Source organism: Heteronotia binoei, chromosome 2 (assembly GCF_032191835.1).
Source record: "Heteronotia binoei isolate CCM8104 ecotype False Entrance Well chromosome 2, APGP_CSIRO_Hbin_v1, whole genome shotgun sequence".
Taxonomy (NCBI): Eukaryota; Metazoa; Chordata; class Lepidosauria; order Squamata; family Gekkonidae; genus Heteronotia; species Heteronotia binoei.
In genome coordinates, this window is record NC_083224.1 from 189,433,611 (window position 1) to 189,453,760 (window position 20,150).

The 20,150-nt window shown below is 47.7% G+C and overlaps 1 protein-coding gene across 1 annotated transcript in view; it reads right to left on the minus strand.

Moving 5' to 3' along the window:
- Window positions 1-1,896: 1,896 nt before the first annotated feature.
- Window positions 1,897-20,150, minus strand: part of LOC132567100 (hippocampus abundant transcript 1 protein-like) — a 31,192-nt gene continuing 12,938 nt past the window's right edge. The window contains exons 6-12 of the mRNA XM_060232717.1: window positions 17,593-17,811; window positions 16,370-16,483; window positions 15,473-15,544; window positions 13,005-13,117; window positions 10,425-10,522; window positions 6,914-7,080; window positions 1,897-6,643 (exon numbers count right to left, since the gene is read on the minus strand). Coding sequence (XP_060088700.1) covers window positions 6,434-6,643; window positions 6,914-7,080; window positions 10,425-10,522; window positions 13,005-13,117; window positions 15,473-15,544; window positions 16,370-16,483; window positions 17,593-17,811 — 993 coding nt within the window. The 3' untranslated portion in view covers window positions 1,897-6,433. The remainder of the gene's footprint in view (window positions 6,644-6,913; window positions 7,081-10,424; window positions 10,523-13,004; window positions 13,118-15,472; window positions 15,545-16,369; window positions 16,484-17,592; window positions 17,812-20,150) is intronic.

Consider the following 20,150-nt stretch of genomic DNA (forward strand, 5'->3'; position numbering starts at 1 on the left):
ATCAGTGGCTATTAGCCACAGTGTGTGTGTGTGTGTATATATAAAAAAATTTTGGCCACTGTGTGACACAGTGTATTGGACTGGATGGGCCATTGGCCTGATCCAACATGGCTTCTCTTATGTTCTTATGTGGCACAGAGTGTTGGACTGGAGGGGCCATTGGCCTGATCCAACAGGGCTTCTCTTATGTTCTTATGTGGCACAGAGTGTTGGACTGGATGGGCCATTGGCCTGATCCAACATAGCTTCTCTTACGTTCTTAGGAGGGGTAAGATGCTAGTAGGGCCCCCGCTCTCCCATGTTCATGCAACAAAATAAAACTCAGCCACCCCTCTGACTTGTCAATAGGCCTTATCTATACTACTTGCACTAATAAGCTCTAAAACTATGCATAGATAGCAAGTCAATATCTGCCACACCACCTACTATCAGATTTTTTTTCACAGGAGTTTCAAGGGGAGGGTTTGAACCCGGCCCTTCAGCTTTGAAAGCGGATCTACCACTGAACTGTGGCCCCTCTTTACAGAGCAGCAGAAGTATGGTCCCTTCCCTGATACTTTACTCCCCAATTTGGGGGGGGGGGGAGCTTGAACACAAAAGGAAAGGTACGAAGGGTAGCAGAGGGAGCTCACTATCCTTAGCCGAGCCCTGCTGAGCATGGAATCTGTTGCTTTCTCTGCTTCCTAAGTTGGATCCCGAGGCAGAGACCACCACAGCGTTCCTGATCCAAGGCAGTAAAAGGACACCACGGGACTCAAAGTGGCTTACAAGGTTCTCCCCTCTTCACAGCCGCCGCAGTGCTATGAAGGCAAGTCAAAGTCGCTCAGGGAGCTTCTGTGGCAGGAAGGGGAATGTGCGGTGGGGTCTTCCGGATCCCAAGCTGGCCACCTAATTGCTACAAGAAGGTCTGCTCATGGCAAAACTGCACACTCAAAAGAAGCCACCGCATCTTGGAGAGAACCCCTGACCGAGGATACTGTTTCCTGAGGCATTCGTTTTCTGGACAGCTTTTTTTTTTTTTTAAACAAACATTTGCTGCAGTATCCCTCTCTGCCTTCTGAAGTGGTACAGCCAAAGAAGGATTTTTCAGAGCATGCAGGGCCATCCATATCACAACAGAAGGAGATATTGGATTTATATCCCACCCTATACTCTGAATCTCAGAGCAGCTTACAATCTCCTTTACCTTCCTCCCCGCCACAACAGACACCCTGTGAGGTGAATGGGGCTGAGAGAGCTCTCCCAGAAGCTTCCTTTTCAAGGACAGAGTCTCAGAGCGGCCTACAATCTCCTTTCCCTTCCTCCCACACAACAGACACCCTGTGAGGCGGGTGGGGCCAAGAGGGCTCTCCCAGAAGCTGCCCTTTCAAGGACAGAGTCTCAGAGCGGGCTACAATCTCCTTTCCCTTCCTCCCCCACAAGAGACCCCCTGTGAGGTGGGTGGGGCTGAGAGGGCTCTCCCAGAAGCTTCCTTTTCAAGGACAGAGTCAGAGCAGCCTACAATCTCCTTTCCCTTCCTCCCCCACAACAGACACCCTGTGAGACGGGTGGGGCTAAGAGGGCTCTCCCAGAAGCTGCCCTTTCAAGGACAGAGTCTCAGAGCGGGCTACAATCTCCTTTCCCTTCCTCCCCCACAAGAGACCCCCTGTGAGGTGGGTGGGGCTGAGAGGGCTCTCACAGCAGCTGCCCTTTCAAGGACAACTCTGCCAGAGCCATGGCTGACCCAAGGCCATTCCAGCAGCTGCAAGTGGAGGAGGGAGGAATCAAACCTGATTCTCCCAGTTGAGAGTCCGTGCATAGGAGGCAAAATGAAACCGTGGCAGAGGAGCTTCAGCACAGAAAAGCTGGAGAGACCCTTTTCCGTAACACTTAAAAAAAAAAAAAAAGACAAACACATTTTACCGTAACTGCAAAGAGTTTAATAAATAGCCCACAAAATATTAGCCAACTCTAAATTCAAAATAAAAGTTTTCTTTAAAAAACAAAAACAACCCAACAACCACATGTCATCAGAAACGAAGAAGTTTACACTCAGAAATCAACAATCGAGTGGAGGAGGCCCCGCCCTGAATTTCCAAAGCATGGATTTGTCCCAGAGGGGCTGTTGGGTCTTGCCAGCCCTCTCCCCACACCCCCACAAGATTGTCTTATTCAGTTGAAAAGTAGTAATCTAAAAAGTGAAAGGGGAAAAAAAAAGATCAAGGCAAGGGAACAGGTTTCTGGCTTGGCAAACCTTGTTAAAATGATTAGATGGTGGTGCAAGAAGGGGGAGACACATTACCGCCTGGCCAGCAGGTGATTTTGGCGCTGTTGTGGAAGCCTCACTGCCCGCCCCCCCCCTCCCCGGTGGTACGGTTGTGCTCATATATCACCAAATATGCCAGAGAGTGTTCATTCAAGGTGGGAGCCAGGAGAAACCAGTGTTCCAGCGAACTGGAGCGCATGTAGAACCCTAGGTCCGTCACAGCGGCTGTATTGGGGGAGGGGGGGGGGAATCTCTTCATTTCTCAGCTATCATCCAGGGGCTCCAAATTCTGCCCGCAATGCCCATGCTGCGCACTCCTTGCTGACTCAGCAGCCTTGAAAGAAGACAGACCCCACCACAATCCTAGGAAATGTATCTGGGACAGGGACCCCAACCCAGGGGGTGGCTGGAAGGCCAGATGTGATGCTAAAGGCAAGATGGCACAGAAAGCCATTCCAGTGCCAGGAAAGATGAGAACTCGGGGCGTTTGATGTTGGCAAAGAGCAGTCCGCACCCATCCCGAGACACAAAAGCTGGCTAAACCGGCAGAGCAATTCCTATGGGCAGCCTCCAGGCCCTTCAGAACAGCACGCTTCTTCATTGGGCTCTGGTAGCTTTGGGCCTGTCAATCTGGCACAAGCACTTAGGATCAGAGATGGGGGAGAATGCAACATAAAGAAGTCCCACCCCTACCCATTGAAAGAGGCAGAGAAGATGGGAATGAGAAGAGACATCCACCGGAAAATAATTTGCTTTTCGGTACTTGTCCACACTGGGCTTAAATACAATGAAATGCTTTTCTCTCCGCCCAGAACTTGCAGTTTTCTTCCACCTGCCCTCCCTTTGTTCTATACCCTGTTTTCCTTCTCCTAATCGTTCAGATGCAAGTGAAGGAATGTTGAGAACAACTCACTCTTCCACCGGAAAAGTTAAAGATCAGTTTGGTTGGCAAAAACTGAAAAAGAAGGAGCTCAATATTGTCTAATCTGACTGGAGCCCCAATTGTCCAGGATCGTCAGCAAAAGAAGAGGTACACATTATTCAAGGTTCTTGCGAACTGGAGCTACTGGGGCTTGAACTCAGACCCTTCTGCATACAAAGTATGTCCACTGCTTCAGAGCCACAGTCCCTTGGGACACAAGGCACAGGGACAAGCAGAGATCTGTAAGCAGGGAAACTTTTGGGCCAGGAATCACAAGGGCACGAGAAAAAGGAGGGTGGGGTTCTCATCAGTCTGAACCAACAAGCTCTTCTTCTGGCTGCAGTTTCTAGCAGAATATCTCGGTCAGCCAGGACAGGGGTAAGCGACAACCAAGTCCAATTTAGACAGTGAGAAGATGGGATGGGGATCAATGTTCCCTCTAGACACTGATATTCTTCTATACATGCCCCCTGCAGCTTAAGAAAACCCATTTTGCTTACAGCACAATTCACTTCATCTTGTGCCAATCCCTGAAACTCTGTCTCTTGGCACTAAGTTTCTATCCCTCATGCATGAACAGGAAAAGAACTTGAAGCAAATTCAGGAACGTGATTTCTCACCAGAGGTTTTCAAACATCCTAACCAAGGGAGTAAGGGGAGTGGGAGGGGCCTGGATACAGCAAGTCCTCAACAACTCATGTATAGTTCCTCTTTGGGCCGTTCTCCAAAGCCTGAAGCATACCCCACCCCAACCCCCCCACGTTAGAGCTGGAGGCAACCTTCCCTCTTGCACCCAATAGTCTGAATGTGCAGAAGGAAGGATTATTCCCCCTCAGTCCTGGGTATGATGCCTGATTATGAGGCACATCTGGAGCGCTAACTTATGCGGACACAAAGCAAAGGAAAGAGGCAGAGCCGGAGCAAAGACGCATGCCACGGCACAGCAGGCAGACTCTGCGAGTAGAAGCTCTACACAAACGGGAGCCATTAGTCAAATTCACTGCCTGTGTCCAGAACAGAAGCAGGGAACCGCTGGCTTATAACATGCGACGTCACTCTAAGAATAAGGAGGTGAAGGCTGGGGCAGCGGGAAGGCTTACTATTGTTTCCCTGTCCTCCATGCAATGGACTTTCAGTTTTCCAACAGAAAACTTCTCATTTGAGGGAGCAACAAAAACAACTCCTATGAAGTATTCTCTTTTGGGATTAGTGAGGAAAGTTTTAAAAATAAGGTTTTGGTCATTAAAAATGTATAGTGCAGGACCTTTAGCATTAGGGAATGAAAATTTCTGTATGGACTCCAGACAGGAACAATGCCCAGGATCCAGGGGGCATTTCTACCCCTCGAGGATGCGGTCATCTTCACAAAGCAAGCAGACCGGGCCCTTTCTTGCTATCTGCCTCCCTCAGGTGTCCTTGAAAACTAACAGGCGAGAAGAGAGTAGGTAACACACAGCACAGCAGATTGCGGCTCTCTCTCTAATACAGTGCCTTTTTCCAGTTTTGCCCACCAAAATCTAAGGCATTTACAATTCTCAGTTTAATAAATATGCCAAATGGCACAATTTTGTACATTAAGTTATAAATGATGTGTTTTATGTTGCGGAAAATAGTAAAACTAAGCTTATTTTTTGATAAACATTGCATACATTTAATTCTTCCCTAAAGTTCAAAAAGAAAAACGGGGGAGGGGGATTTTTCTCTGCCTTGCTTCAGAGCTTCCAGAAAATTCACATCTCTACCTAAGAAACCAACAATAAAGCGATACCCCTTCTGGGCGGGGTAGCCTTACCCCCCCTTCCATCTCATCCTGCCTATTGCAGGGTTTCTGTGCCTCAGCAGTGATACTTCATCTGGGCACCGGAGACCTAGCTAAGCCTCCTCACAACCCCAACCGAGGTGTGCATGCGCTGGAATGGACTCTGTGCCAGGTAGTCATAGAGGAAAAAGTAATCCCATGAATAAGCTCTGCAGGCACCCTGGCCCTCCCTTGCCACTGAGTGCTCCCTACAGGCTTCCTTAGAACTCCAGGGCTCTTCAGGAGTGTCAGTTCTCAAGCACCAGCAGAAGCAACGCGTCAAGATAGAGGCTGGAAGGAAGGGGGCACTTCATACCCATAAACTGTTTCTTTGGCTCAAGGAAAGAACTCAGGCTCTCTCTCCATCCTATCGCTTCTTCACATCTAGAGGGTGTAACCCAAGGAAGAGGGACCATGCAGCCAACTCCATGGGACAGCTGTCAGCTTGTGGAACTGCCAAAACTTGTGTGCAAAGAGGTCTGTCTTTTTTTTTGGTCTGAAGTGCTCACACAGGCTGGACCGGATGAAATCCAGCCTCTTAGGATGGGCAGATGGACCTCTTCAAACCGGGGGGAGGGGGAGAATTTAGCTGTTGAGAATGGACGTGCAGCTCTACCTGGTTGGATCCTGCACACCCTCATAGGCCTCAAGGTGATCATCCATCAAGGTCCTGGGGCAACACGAGAGAGCAGACAAATGATGATCAACTTAGCGAAGAGACTGGAACTCTCTCCAGAGACTTCCCCAGCTGAACTCAGGTCTTACCCCATTTCAGGCTACAGAAGCATCCTACAGCCCCGGCCCCTCCTGGCTAACAGGAGGCCTTAACAGAACAACCAAACGGAACAACCAAGACTACTGGCCTTTATTTCTCTACCAGCTTTCTTGAGTCACATACAGAAATAAAGGCCGGTTGTCTTGAAGGTGCCCCTGGACTTTTAATTTTGCTGCAATACACTAATACAGCGATGCCTTTGCCGTCTTCAGTGGCACAAACCTTGCTGCCTCGTTATAGACCAACACGTATCAGAGGACTGCTATTAGCAACGTTTTTTGTTCTAAAAAAAATGTCCTGTAGGCGATACACACCTCAGCTTGGTCTTGGTTTATTACAGAAAGCAGAAATGAGAACCACCCCTTCTTCCTCCCAACTGGAAAAGGAGAGGGGTTTTTGGCAAGTTGATCCTCCTCCCTGATCCTGTCTGCGTTTAAGAGCATTTTAGCATCTTCCATTCGGGAAACTGAAAGACATCTTTCCTTCTCGAGGCACCCAACGGTACAGGCTTCCTCTCCCTTCTGCCACAGATGAATGTATTTGGCTCCAGGAGGGACGGCTTTCCCAACCTCCGTCCCACTGAACTGCGACCCCCGGCGTTCCTGTCACCTTGTCGTCCCCTCCACCGTTGATCCGTGCCACGTGGTCTGTCCTTGGAGAGCGTTTGGAGCTCCAGGGTGGCCTCTGCTTCCTTCATACGCTGCTGTCCTCCAGCAGAGGCTCCTTGCTGTCTGAGCCCACACCTGGGGGGCCATGAATGTGGGCCTGGGCCCCATTGCTGTGTCTCTTGTGGCTGCCCGACCTCAGGGCAAGGCTGTGCTCTGGAATGAACAGGGCCACCAGGAGGGACAGCAGAACGGAGCATGCTCCAAAGAGAAAAGGGGGGCCTGGAATGATGCCCCTCTAGAAAAAAAGAAAACACTGGGTAGGATACGTCCAGCCAAACAAGGGGGTGAGAGCTCAATCTAGCAAATACAGCTGTGGGAACTGTGCCAGCCAAACCCTTCCTGCCCCCTCTTGTGCTGACATGCTCCACAGCTGTCTTCCGAGGACGCAGGGTGGGCATCACTGCCTTATGTGCTCACCTAGAGAACTTCTCAAACTGCCCCGCCACAAGAGACAGGGCCATAAAAATGTCCTGGCACCCCCTCCCCCTCCAGAAAAAAAGGCTACCTCATCAGTTGGGTTGGCCATGTTGGCCTTTGAGGCTTTGCCCAGGGGCTCCACACTGGCCATTTCGTTCAGCTCCACATGGAAAAGGTAGAAGACGAAGCCGTAGAGGGCAGGGCCCAGCCCGTTGCACAAGCCACGGATCCCGGTGATCATCCCTTGAACCACACCTAAAGATGGAGCATCAGGATAATCAGGGTGGCAAGAGCGAGCTGTTTCCCCCTCCCGCCCTTCTCTAGTCACAGTGCAGGGGTGCAGCTAGGGTACTGAGGAAGCACACAGACATGACCAGAAGCAGCTGACTCCAGTTGTGTGCAGTTGATTTCGCTCACCCTCATACAGGAATTTCTCAAATTTACAAAACAAGAATGCCTCCTCCAGTAGAACTCATCTGTGCATAATGATTAGGTGTTCTTGCCTAACAGCAGCTTTGCAAGATATGATGAAGGCCACCCCTGACCCTTGGAAGCAGAGACAAGCGCCCTGGTCCAGGTGCACAATCCAATCACTCCTTTTAACTGTCAAGTGGCTGGCTCCTTTTGCAGTCACGAAGAAGGTAAACTGGGCTGCCAACAGGCAAGGTAGGGATCTCTTCCTACTCGGGAGATTCCCAGTTACATAGAAAGATGCTGATGACACCCAACTGTATGTTATTGGGTGGCTGGTCACTGCTCCACAAAACCTGGCTGAAGGTCTGGAGGCCATATGTCAGCTTGTATACATTGAAGTTTACTTTATTACCTGAAATGTTTATTTACTGCTAACTAACCCTATAACTTTTGCTGTACTAACCCCAATGTGGTAAAGGAATGTGAAGGATGGCTGGGAGGAGGGAACGGAGGTGCCAAAGGTCCTTTGAAGTGCAAAACATCTAGCCGGTTCCCAGGCGCCTGGCAGAGACAAGCAAGGCCACAGCAGGGGAGGAGAGACAGAATGGTGTAGGCGGGAGATAACAGATAGGCGCACTGGCTATTCTCCACAGAGGAGCCCCAGTTTTATCATGGGAAGTGATTTAAAGCCCCTATGCTTTGATGTGTATCCATAAATGCTCATGCTTGCACCCCTCTCGTTATTAGTATCAATGAACCTGCGTAGTGAACAGCATTGTTGTAATCAATAAATGGAAACTTTGTTTTAAACAAGATCAAGGCTGTTCATTGTTGAAACTTCAATGCCCCTTCGCTGACACCATGATGGAATGGTTAAAAAGAGCAGGCCGAGATGTAATTGGTCCAAGACAGAGGTTCTGTGGCTGGGTGGGGGGGCCTTTGGAATCGGAGTGCAGGCTTTCAGTTCTTGAAGAGGCACCCCTGACACTGGTGCCGTCCATCAAGAGTCTGGGCGTGACCTTGGGATGCCTCCTTATCAATAAAGGTCCAAGTCATGGATGTTGATGAGCTGGTATTTTTTTCCACCTCCAACAAGCTCAGCAACTGGCTCCTTTCTTGTCACACCTTGACCCAGCCACAGTAATCCACGGTCACCTCCAGACTGGATTACTCGCTCTACACTGGCCTACCCTTGAGACTGACCCAGAAACTCCAATGGGTCCACAGAATGTGGCAGCACATGTCCTAATGGAAACACCACTGACAGCACATATTCAATCAGTGCTGCGCCAGCTACCCTGGCTCCCAATGGAGTATTAAGTCAGGTTCAAGGTCCTAGTATTGACCTGTAAGGCCTTGAGCAGTCTGTGGCCAACGTATCTGTGGGATAGTCTCCTCAGGTATACCCCCAGGAGAGCCTTCCACTCTACTGATAACTTGCTGGCCATTCCTGTGCCTAGGGAGATCCGGCTGTCCTCAACCAAGGACTTTTTGGTCCTGTCCCTGTCCTGGTGGAACTCTGCAAAATGACACCAGGGCCCTGAGGGATCTAATGCAATCTTGCAGGGCCTGAAAGGCAAAGATGTACTGTCAAGGCTTTGGGTTGAGGGCAGCAATGGTTTCTATTGGCAGGCACCCTCTTTTTTTCTATTCCTCCCCTCCTCCCAGACACTCTGTCTTAAGCTTTACCTCCTCCCCAGAAGACAGCTTGGTGGTTCAGCATGGGAATAGAAAATTCACAGAACTCCATCTGGGATCTTTACTCTTTTTAATTTTGTTTTTTTCAAGTTTTTATTCAAAATCTATACTGGTTTTTAAAATTTTGTATTGTTTTTATGGCATTATGCTCTTGCACACTGCCCACAGCCTGGCATAAACTGGGACAGGACAGGACAATTAGTAAATCAAATAAATAATAATATTATAAGAAGAAGAAGATATTGGATTTATATCCCGCCCTCCACTCCAAAGAGTCTCAGAGTGGCTCACAATCTCCTTTACCTTCCTCCCCCACAACAAACACCCTGTGAGGTGGGTGGGGCTGGAGAGGGCTCTCCCAGAAGCTGCCCTTTCAAGGACAGTCTCACAGAGCGGCTCACAATCTCCTTTACCTTCCTCCCCCACAACAGACACCCTGTGAGGTAGGTGGGGCTGAGAGGGCTCTCACAGCAGCTGCCCTTTCAAGGACAACCTCTGCCAGAGCTATGGCTGACCCAAGGCCATGCTAGCAGGTGCAAGTGGAGGAGTGGGGAATCAAACCCGGTTCTCCCAGATAAGAGTCCACACACTTAACCACTACACCAAACTGGCTCACCAGTGTGTGACTCTAAATTAACCAATCTCTAACCTGGATGGCCCAGGCTAACAGAGTATTGGGAGATCTTGGAAGCTAAGCTGGGTCAGCCCTGCTTAGTCCTTGGATGGGAGACCACCACAAAAGCCACCTCTGTTCGTCTCCTGCTCTCACTTCGATGGCCTAGGCTAGCCTGATCTCATCAGATCTTGGAAGCTAAGCAGAGTCTGCCCTAGTTAGCATGTGTATGGGAGACCACCAAGGAAGCCCAGGGTTGCTACACAAAGGCAGGCGATGGCAAACCATCTCTGAACAATCTCTTGACTTGAAAACCCTACGGAGTTGCTGTAATTCAGCTGTGACCCGATGGCACTTTCTGCTGTCACCACCAAGTTAACAAAAACAACTGAGGGGGAAGGGAGGGAGGGAATCAGCCTTCTCAGGCTCCAGGTGTATTGTGTGGGGAGGGTGTTTTAGAATGGGATTTCAAAGTTGATTCTGCCATGCCCCCCCCCCCCCCCACATAAGGAAAACAACCACATGACTCCTTGCAGGCCTTCACACTGCACTATCTGGAATGAAACTGCTTGAGCTACATCTCAGCAGAAAGTCAACCGAAAGGCAAAACAGATATGGAACATTAGTATATTTGGAAGAAGCATTCAGCCTTCTCCTCAGTTCAGCGTATTGGAAGAGTGGACGGTAGGTGTTTAAATGCAGAGAGCTACATTAAAATATCCATCTCCTCTGACTACTCCCATCTGGGGCAGCCCAAAACAGAGAGCAATACAACAAAAGTATTTCTGCACTCAAGCAAAACTGCCAAAAAAATATTTGCTCTACGTACAGTTTGGACATGGGTCATAGCGTTAGTATGAAAACCAGTTGCTACCTTGCTGGTCAGGATCAGCGTTCCTTGACACCATGGCACTAATGGCAGGAAAAGTGATGCTTGACATGGCAGCCACGGCCCCAGCTGCCCACATCATCCTGCCAGGGAAGAACAAACAAGAGAGGAACTGAGAAAATGGTTCAGACTAGCCACCTGGGGGGGGGGGGGGGGCACCTTAATCAGCCCAGGGCATTGCGATCTTGCCCTTTCCCCAAAGAACTCCAAGCAGCAGACACAGTTATCCTATCCCCATTCTGTCCTCGCAGCTACCCTCTGAGGGACGTTAGGCCAAGACATTTGAAAGACCCAAGCTTACTTGAATTCGGGTGGGTAACAGACCAACGTTTGAGCCTGGTAACATCCTGAAGACCAATGAAGTTTAATTCTGGGTGCACACACAAAAATTATTTAAACTTCATTGGTCTTAAAAGTGCCACTGGACTCAAGTTCACCTCGTGAGTTTCATGGCAATGGATGAACCTGGGCCTCACCCCTCTTGCTCAGCACTAAACCACACCAACAGGATACGCCTTGGGTGGAAGCAGCATACGAAACAGGGATGTAAACAAATGAGGGCATACCAGCTTCTTTCGGTAGGGACGGTGGCTCAGTGGTAGAGCATCTGCTTGGGAAGCAGAAGGTCCCAGGTTCAATCCCTGGCATCTCCAAAAAAGGGTCCAGGCAAATAGGTGTGAAAAACCTCAGCTTGAGACCCTGGAGAGCCATGAATGGAGCTGTGGCTTAGTGGTAGAGCATCTGCTTGGGAAGCAGAAGGTCCCAGGTTCAATCCCTGGCATCTCCAAAAAAGGGTCCAGGCAAATAGGTGTGAAAAACCTCAGCTTGAGACCCTGGAGAGCCACTGCCAGTCTGAGTAGACAATACTGACTTTGATGGACCAAGGGTCTGATTCAGTATAAGGCAGCTTCATATATTTTCATATATATATATATGATAGGCCAATAAAAGTTGGTCTCCAAACAATTATCAGATGCACAACTCTAGGAATTGACACGACTAGGTTTTATGGCATGGCCAGCTGATCAGGTCAAATCCAAACGGTTAAAGAATCGAGACCTATGCATCTAGAGGCTAAATTCCCTCCTCTTCTCACTGCCCTCTAGCATTCTGGCTACTTAGGAAGATGATAAAATACATTAAAGACTGCATTTAAAAGAATACTTTTGAAGTGTTTTTTAAAATCTGAATTCCATAAAAAAACCCAACATGCTAATGGCTATACTTTTAACATTTGAACACAGAACCAGGACACTCTAACATACGCATTACGAGAAGCATGCTTTTGCATTTGAAAGGTAAATCCTATGGGGAAAAGTATCTCAAATGAGAAGATAACCGTGGACCATCCACTCACAAACTATACTGCCTTCTTACTGCCCCAGGGTCTGCCAAATCATCTAATAAGCAGTGGAATTCAAGAGGTTGCATTCTGCATCTCGTCAGACATCTTCCACTTCTCGGAAGGACATGTTAACATTTTGTTTTATGATGATCCCACCCAAGAGCACAAACATTCATTTTTCATCTCTGGGAGAAACATTTTGCCCTGCAATGCCTTCTTCCTTGCTTCTGCAAAGTTTTAGGATTTCGTGATGCTGTTAACTGGTCAGAACCAAGCCATTCAATGTTCAAATGGGACTGGCTTCCACACTGACAGGACAGCAGCCAAAAGCAAGCAAGAGATGTCAATTATCCATGCATGCATAGAGAGATCTGTTTTTAGGCAAGTAACTGGAGTGCATGACCAAAAAGAGAAGGCACAGCACTGTGGCTGGAGTCATTGTTGGGCAAGGCCTGGGAAGACAGAGGCTCAAGCCCCCAGAGACTCAAGCCATGAAAGTCATCAGGTGCCTCTAGCCAGGCATGCTTTCTTACCCTAATCTACCGCAAAGCATTGTTGAGAAGATAAAACTGCCTTAAGTTCACTGGAAGAAGGCCAGGATAAAAAAGGTACACTGAACAAGGATATTACTTCAAATTGTGCTCCTGTAAAGGATTTTGTTGTAGGCTAATCTATTTAAATTGCTGTAGCTACCCACTTGGTAAGCTTTCTTGTTCAGGGAAGATATGAAGGTCAACAAGGAAAAAAGGTAAGTCAGTGATTTAAATTGGTCCTTGTGACTTGGCCATTCACACAATAATTTAAATTGCTATGCCTTAAAAACAAACCCATCTGCTGCCTGAGACTTCAAATGAAAAGGCGGGGCGAGGGGGGGGGGGGAGAGACTTGTCAAGCACATGTCGCTGGCCAGAACACACTGCATCTGGTAGGCAGCCTGGTGGGATTGTGAGTCTTTCCACAAAAAGGCAGCAGAGCAAATGAAGACCCAGGAGGATGTCAATGGAAGCCTGACAGCGCTGCTGGGAAAGATGGAGCTCCCATTTGTGCCTCCAGCAAACAGGGCATCTGCCTCATGACCGAGGGCTTTCAAGCAGGCCATTTGGCCCCAGGGCCCTATTGGGGCCAGTTCAGGCTGGACTCTCCTCTGAAAATGGCCCATATTTTGATTTGGGAGGCCTGCCTGGCAGTCAAATTGCTCCCATCCGCCAAACAGCACTTACCAAGGCTGTGATCCAAAGCCATACCAGGCAAGCTGCAGAATTTGAAAGCCTAAGCCCAGGAGGATGGTGTTTTTGTTCCCTATTGACCGCATCAGAATCCCAAGCACAACAGTCTAGAAAACAGAGAGAGAGAGGGGAAAAAGGAAGTTCTCCAGACCTTGTTTTAGGGGTGTCTGTGTGTGTGTACACACACATGTACAAACAATATAAAGAGAGTACAAAAAAGAACAGTAATTGAATATCATAAATAAAAAATATTTCTCCCCAACACCCTTCATTATATTAAATAATTTTTGAAACACTATAAGGTACAATAAAAAAAAATAACTTCTTTTAGCGTACATTAATATTCAACATTTTACATTCAAAATTATTTATCACATTACACCTTTATTGCTACTTCTCATTCTAGAATTTTAAAAACAAAGAGCTCTTGGAGAGGAGAGTAACTGGTAGTGAAGTAGGAGTGCTGTTGTGAGGGAGCCGGTCAGAGCCTTCACTCCGGAGGGCGACCACTTTAAATTTCTCCCCGGTCACCTTCCGTCTGTCCCTTGGTAACACTCCCACAAATCCTGTCAGAACTATTAATAATCGGCACCAGACGGTTTTAAAGTTAAAAACCACAAAATATTTATTAAGGAACAAAAGGCAAGGGAGAGGGATGAAATAATATTGATTATGGCTATTCACTATGCAAGAGGCAAATCAGCTGGCAGCTGGTTGGCAGAATAAAACAATTACAGAGAGTAGAGACTAATCAGGCTGAGGAAAAATATAACACTACTTGGGCAGAATATCTTTAAAATAAACAATAAACCAGGCAGGTTTCAGAGTCCCACTAGACTCTACTTCACATAGACTGTCTGTGCCTTCTGGGCACTCAGAATTCTGTTTCTTCAGTTGTTTAACCCTAACTTTGGCAGTGCCAAATCATAAAAATAACAAACCTCAATCACTCTTCCACACACACATAGAGATCTCCTGACTGGTGTCAGTATTCTCCCTCATAGACCCTTTCACACTAGCTATCTTCCAGGACTTGCAACCCTCAATACCTATGCATCACAGCCCCACAGCTAGTCCTCTGGTCTGAGTCTTGGGTAACCCTGCCGACCACCAGAATCCAGTTCACCCCTCAGTGTGTATTTGTGTGTTCTTGTTTGTACTTGGAGATTGCCTGATGTGCTGGCAAAATCTCCCACAGAGAGTTTCAAACCGCTTGAAAATTCCCTCTTTCAGACAGAGTCCACTCAGCTCTGTCCCCCACAAGGAGCCCAGCCACTCTGGCCGTTCTCAGCCCCTCGTCCAATTGATTTTACAACTGCCCAGCCTAAGCCCACTGTCTTCACTTCAGACTGGTATACTGAAGACTTCTCTTGAAGGCTCCCTGGCTCAGGTGTTTCTGAGGTGTTTTTCTCCTAAGCAAACCTCAAAAGGATACTTTTCCGTTGCTCAGGCAATGCTGCAAGCCTGTTTCTCAGCTACTCAGGCTAAGGGCCTGAGTCCATCACAGCCATGTTTAGTGCAGTCTTATTCAGATGCCTTACAGTACAGATGCATTGTTATGGCCAATTTAAATTTGAAGGTGTGTTTCCCTCATACAGAGTCTCAATATATGAGGGAGATTTACTTGTATCTGAATGACCAGGAAGTCATAGCAGCAACTCATGCAGAGACACAATAGGCAGCTTTCTGTGACAGGTCTGCATTGACAGTGAGTGGATGACTCACCTTATGCCAGTTTGGTGTAGTGGTTAAGCGCATGGGCTCTTATCTGAGAGAACTGGGTTTGATTCCCCACTCCTCCAATTCCAGCTGCTGTAATGGCCTTGGGTCAGCCATAGCTCTCACAGAGTTATCCTTGAATGGGCAGCTTCTGGGAGAGCTCTCTCAGCCTCACCTACCTCACAGGGTGTCTGTTGTGGGAGAGGAAAGTAGAGGAGATTGTGAGCTGCTCTCTGAAATTCAGAGTGAAGGGCGGGATATAAATCCTCCTTTTGATGGCAAAGTTATCTGCCTCCCCCCAGAAGAGCCTGGCTGGAAGTAGGGAAGGCCAAAGCTGGGGCTCATACAGAAAGGCAGTAAGCATTTTAATCCAGGGAGGGTTCTGTGGAACTGACAGCAGTTTTCATTTTGCAATGCAAGTCAAAGTGCCCTGAGCACACTGCTCAGGAATTAGTGCTCTAGTAGTACTGCAGTCTTAAGCTCTGCTCACAATCTGAGTTCGATCTCGGCAGAAGCTGGGTCCAGGTAGCCGGCTCAAGGTTGACTCAGCCTTCCATCCTTCTGAGGTCGGTAAAATGAGTACCCAGTTTGCTGGGGGGAAAGTGTAGATGACTGGGGAAGGCAATGGCAAACCACCCCGTAAAAAGTCTGCAGTGAAACGTGAAAGCAACATCACCCCAGAAAACGACTGGTGCTTGCCTTTACGGTTTTTTTAGTCCAAAGAGAAGAAACCAGGTACTCACCTGAGCCAGTATGGAAAGAATTCCAACTACACCAATAAAGGCTGCCACAGTCTCTGAGGAAAAACTGATGACCTGCAAAGACAATAACACAAGCTGATGGTCCTAGAGCCAAATGTGCTTGGAATGTTGAATAGCCAGGAACACTACCAAACACAAGCAAGTGCCCCACACGTTAAAGGGTCTACGTGTTTATGCCAAGGTGTTTTTAATGCTGGATTTTAATTAATCTCTCTTATTATTTTTGTTTTTTTAAATTAACAGCCTAACCGATACCAGCATATAGATAAAAAGCGCTAAATAATTAGAAACACCAATAGATATAGCGCTAAATAATAAATTGTAACATCGACACGGACCTTGTTGATTGTAAATTATGTATTTATGGTTTATACTGTATATTCTGTTTTTAAATGTATGTCGTTTTTACTTGTTGTTAGCCCCCCTGAGCCTGTCAGGGGAAGGCGAGATATAAATGTGATAAAATAAAATAATAAATACCCCAATCCTTCACTATTCGAAGGAGTCTCAGAGCAGCTTACAATCTCCTTTCCCTTCCCCTCCTCACAACAGACACCCTGAGAAGCAGGTGGGACTGAGAGCTCTGACAGAAACTGCTCTTTCCAGAACAGCTTCTGATAGTTATGACTGACCCAAGGTTACACCAGCAGCTGCATGTGGAGAGGAATGGGGAATCAAATCCAGGTCTCCCAGATAAGAGTTCACACACTTAACACCAAACTGGCTCTCTTTAAGGAGTTGCCATTTTTAATGGCGGTCACCTGTCACACCATAATGCACAACCATACCTTTTTGAAATAGGGCCTCTACCCACAGGGAAGGATAGTGAACAGGTCAGCTGCCCCAAAAGTCACATGCCCCATGACTGCAGTGGCTCACCTGGCGCAGGTAGAGGAAAAAGCTGGAGTACTGGCCAGCTTCAGGAAGGTAGGAGAGGAAGACTGTGATGCAAATCAGGAGTACGGTGGAATCCTGGCCCACTTTGCGGAGGGACTGCAAGAGGCGAGAACGTGCCATTTCAATTATGGTGCAAAACGTCTGCAGCAGCAACACTGTCTGGCTATGACCTTTTGAAACAAGAGATCAAATCCCTACACACAGCCACGCTACCTTAAGGCAGCCAACTCTTCCAAACCAACTTGAAGAGTTGTTGTGAGGATAAAATGGGAAACAGAGAACCGTATGCATTGCTCTGAGCTTCCCGGATGAAGGGATTTTTTAAAAAAGACAAGCTTTCTCTGCAGTTGGCAAGTTCTCAGGTTAAGGAAAGTGAAAAGGGGCTGCTGCTGCATCGAGGGCGCAACACCAGTTGACACACAGCCAGCTCCGTCGTTCTGTTGTTAAAAGTTAAGAACAGGGATTGCAAAAACATAACGGACATGAGAGATAATTAACTATCATATGGCAGTGTGTGTAGGAGATCCTAAAATGACCTGGCAGCCAAAAGCTCCAGTTCTTTTAGCATTATGCACCACCAGGTAGTGAACTAGACCTGTTTTTTAAGCAAGAGATGTTTCAGAGGCGGTCTGCCCTTGTCCGGCTCTGCATAAGGACCTCGGTATTCCTTGGCGGTTGCCCATCCAAATATTAGACAAGCCTGACCCTGCTTAGCTCCTGAGATCTGATAGGATCAGGCCAGCCTGGGCTATCCCAGGTCAGGGCATGAGAGTGAGAAAGCCAGGAAACCCTTCCTTCATGCCTCACCTGCACCATGATCTCGGCCATGCAAACGGTCCAGCTTCAACACCTCGCCAAGAAAAAGATAATCAGCCCACCTTACAGGATTACTGATTATTTACTTGTGATTTGCCCTGAGCCCGCTCTTAGGGAGGGCGGAATATAAAGTTGAAAAATAAGCAAACTGATAAAGTGAAAGCGTGGTTTTGTCAATCGTATCCCCCATCACATGTGAAACAATGATGGCTGGCCTAACAATCGGGCAAGACTTGAACCAGGGGCATCCAAGCTCACTCTCCCCGCCACCGACTCTCCCCCACAGGAAATCCTTCAATGCAACATGGCTCTTCACTCCCCACCCTCTGCCTGAAGCTGACACTGTGCCAGCCCACACAGAAACACACAGCACCCTCTCTCCAACTTACAGCAAAGGGGTCTGCTTGCTCCCAAGAGATGGGCGCCCCCCAGGACACAGGGCGCATCTCCTCTGGCAGGGACTCCGGCACGGCCAACAGGATAAAGCCAATGTCCAACAAAGCGACCCCTGAAGCTAGCACCACAACGAGGGTGTCGCTATAGTCACGGGACAGGTAGGCGCCGATGGCAGGGCTCGTCACCAAGCTGGCAGCAAACGTGGCCGATACCTGTAAATGCACCCGTTTCAAAATGGAGCTTAGTTCTCTTCCACTGAAGGAGAATCCAGGCAGGTATAAATAAAACTAAGCACAAGAGGGTTGCGGAAGTTATTATCCACCCCTGCCACAAAGACCTGCAGCCTAAGTCAATGTATAGCCCAGATTTTCTGACTTCTACAGCCCCCCTCAGTTTCAGAACTCTCCAGCTCACAGTCCTTTCTAAGCTCCGGTATTGACAGTTTCCCTGGCCTTCTTCTTCCTCGCCTCTGTGTTATCTCCCACGCTTGTCCTTCAAGTCTTCCAAACTTCCCAGTGAGCTCCCAGGAGGGCATCCAAGGTGATTAGAGGGCTTGAACACCTTCCCCAGGAGGAAAGGCTGAAGATTCTAGGCTTTTTCAGTTAAAAAAATCACTGAGCAAGGACAGGATAGGGCTTTACAGGGCTATACATGGATACAGGATAGGGCTATACATGTGGAAAAAAAGCTTTTGTTCCCTCTCCCACAAAGAAGTTGTTGGGAAACAGATCCAGAGGTTAGCTGAATCTATTTCCCAACAACTTCTTCCAAAGAGGTTAGCTGAATCTATTTCCCAACAACTTCTTCCAAAGAGGTTAGCTGAATCTATTTCCCAACAACTTCTTCCAAAGAGGTTAGCTGAATCTATTTCCCAACAACTTCTTCCAAAGAGGTTAGCTGAATCTATTTCCCAACAACTTCTTCCAAAGAGGTTAGCTGAATCTATTTCCCAACAACTTCTTCCAAAGAGGTTAGCTGAATCTATTTCCCAACAACTTCTTCCAAAGAGGTTAGCTGAATCTATTTCCCAACAACTTCTTCCAAAGAGGTTAGCTGAATCTATTTCCCAACAACTTCTTCCAAAAAGGTTAGCTGAATCTATTTCCCAACAACTTCTTCCAAAGAGGTTAGCTGAATCTATTTCCCAACAACTTCTTCCAAAGAGGTTAGCTTAATCTATTTCCCAACAACTTCTTCCAAAGAGGTTAGCTGAATCTATTTCCCAACAACTTCTTCCAAAGAAGTTGTTGGGAAATAGATTCAGAGGTCAGCTGTGTTAGTCTGCAGGAGAACAGCTAGATTCTCCTCTAGGAGAGTTAGGTGGATAGGGAACTGGCTGGAGAACAATATTCAAAGAGTAGTTATCAATGGCATTACATCTGAATGGAGGGAGATGTCCGGTGGGGAGCCACAGGGCTCAGTTCTGGGCCAGGTACTTTACAATATTTTTATCAATGATCTGGATGAGAGTGTGGAGGAGGGCTGCTCATTTAAATTTGCAGATGACACCAAATTGGAAGGAGCAGCGAACACGCTGGAAGACATAGAATTCAATGAGATCTGAACATGCTGGAAAAGTGGGCGGAAGTGAACAAGATACAATTGAACAAGGATAAGTGCAGAGTTCTACATCTCAGTAACAAAAACGAGAAACACACATACTGGATGGGGGACACACTTCTGGGTAGCAGTGTGTGTGTGGACAAGATCTTGGGGTATGGGTGGACCAGAGTTAAATATGAGCAACCAGTGAGATGCAGCGACAAAAAAGGCAAATGCCATATTGGGGTGTATCGACAAAGGCATAACTTCCAGATCGCAAGAGGTCATAGTTCTGCTGTACACTGCATTGGTCAGGCCACACCTGGAATCCTGTGTGCAGTTCTAGAAGATATGGACAGAATAGAGCGGGCGCAGAGGAAAGTGCCTGGGATGATGAGGGGCCTGGAGACCAAGCCCTAGGAGGACAGGCTGAGGGACTTGGGACTGTTCAGTCTGGAGAAGAGGAGGTGGGGGGAGGGCATGTTTGCTCTCTATAAGCATTGGAAGGGCTTAGAAGAGGGCAGGGAGCTGTTTCTGTTGGCAGCAGAGGAGAGGACTCATAATAATGAGTTTAAATGAAGGGTGGGAAGGTACTGGATATTAGGAAAAACTTTTTTACATCAAGAGTTGTTTGACAGTGACTTTTTTACAGCAAGAGTTGTTTGACAGTGATGAGCTCCCCCTCACTGGCAATCTTCAAAGCAGTGGCTGGGCAAACACTGATCTAGGCTGATCCTGCACTGAGCAGGGGGTTGGGACTAGATGGGTCTTTATGGCCCCTTCCAACTCCATGATTCTATGAAGTCCAGTAACACCACAAAAGGGCTGGAACATTTTCCCTATGAAGAAAGGTTGAAACGCTTGGGACTCTTTAGCTTGGAGAAACGTCGATTGCGGGGTGACATGATAGAGGTTTACAAGCTAATGCATGGGATGGAGAAAGTAGAGAAAGAAGTACTTTTTTTCCTTTCTCACAATACAAGAACTCGTGGGCATTCGATGAAATTGC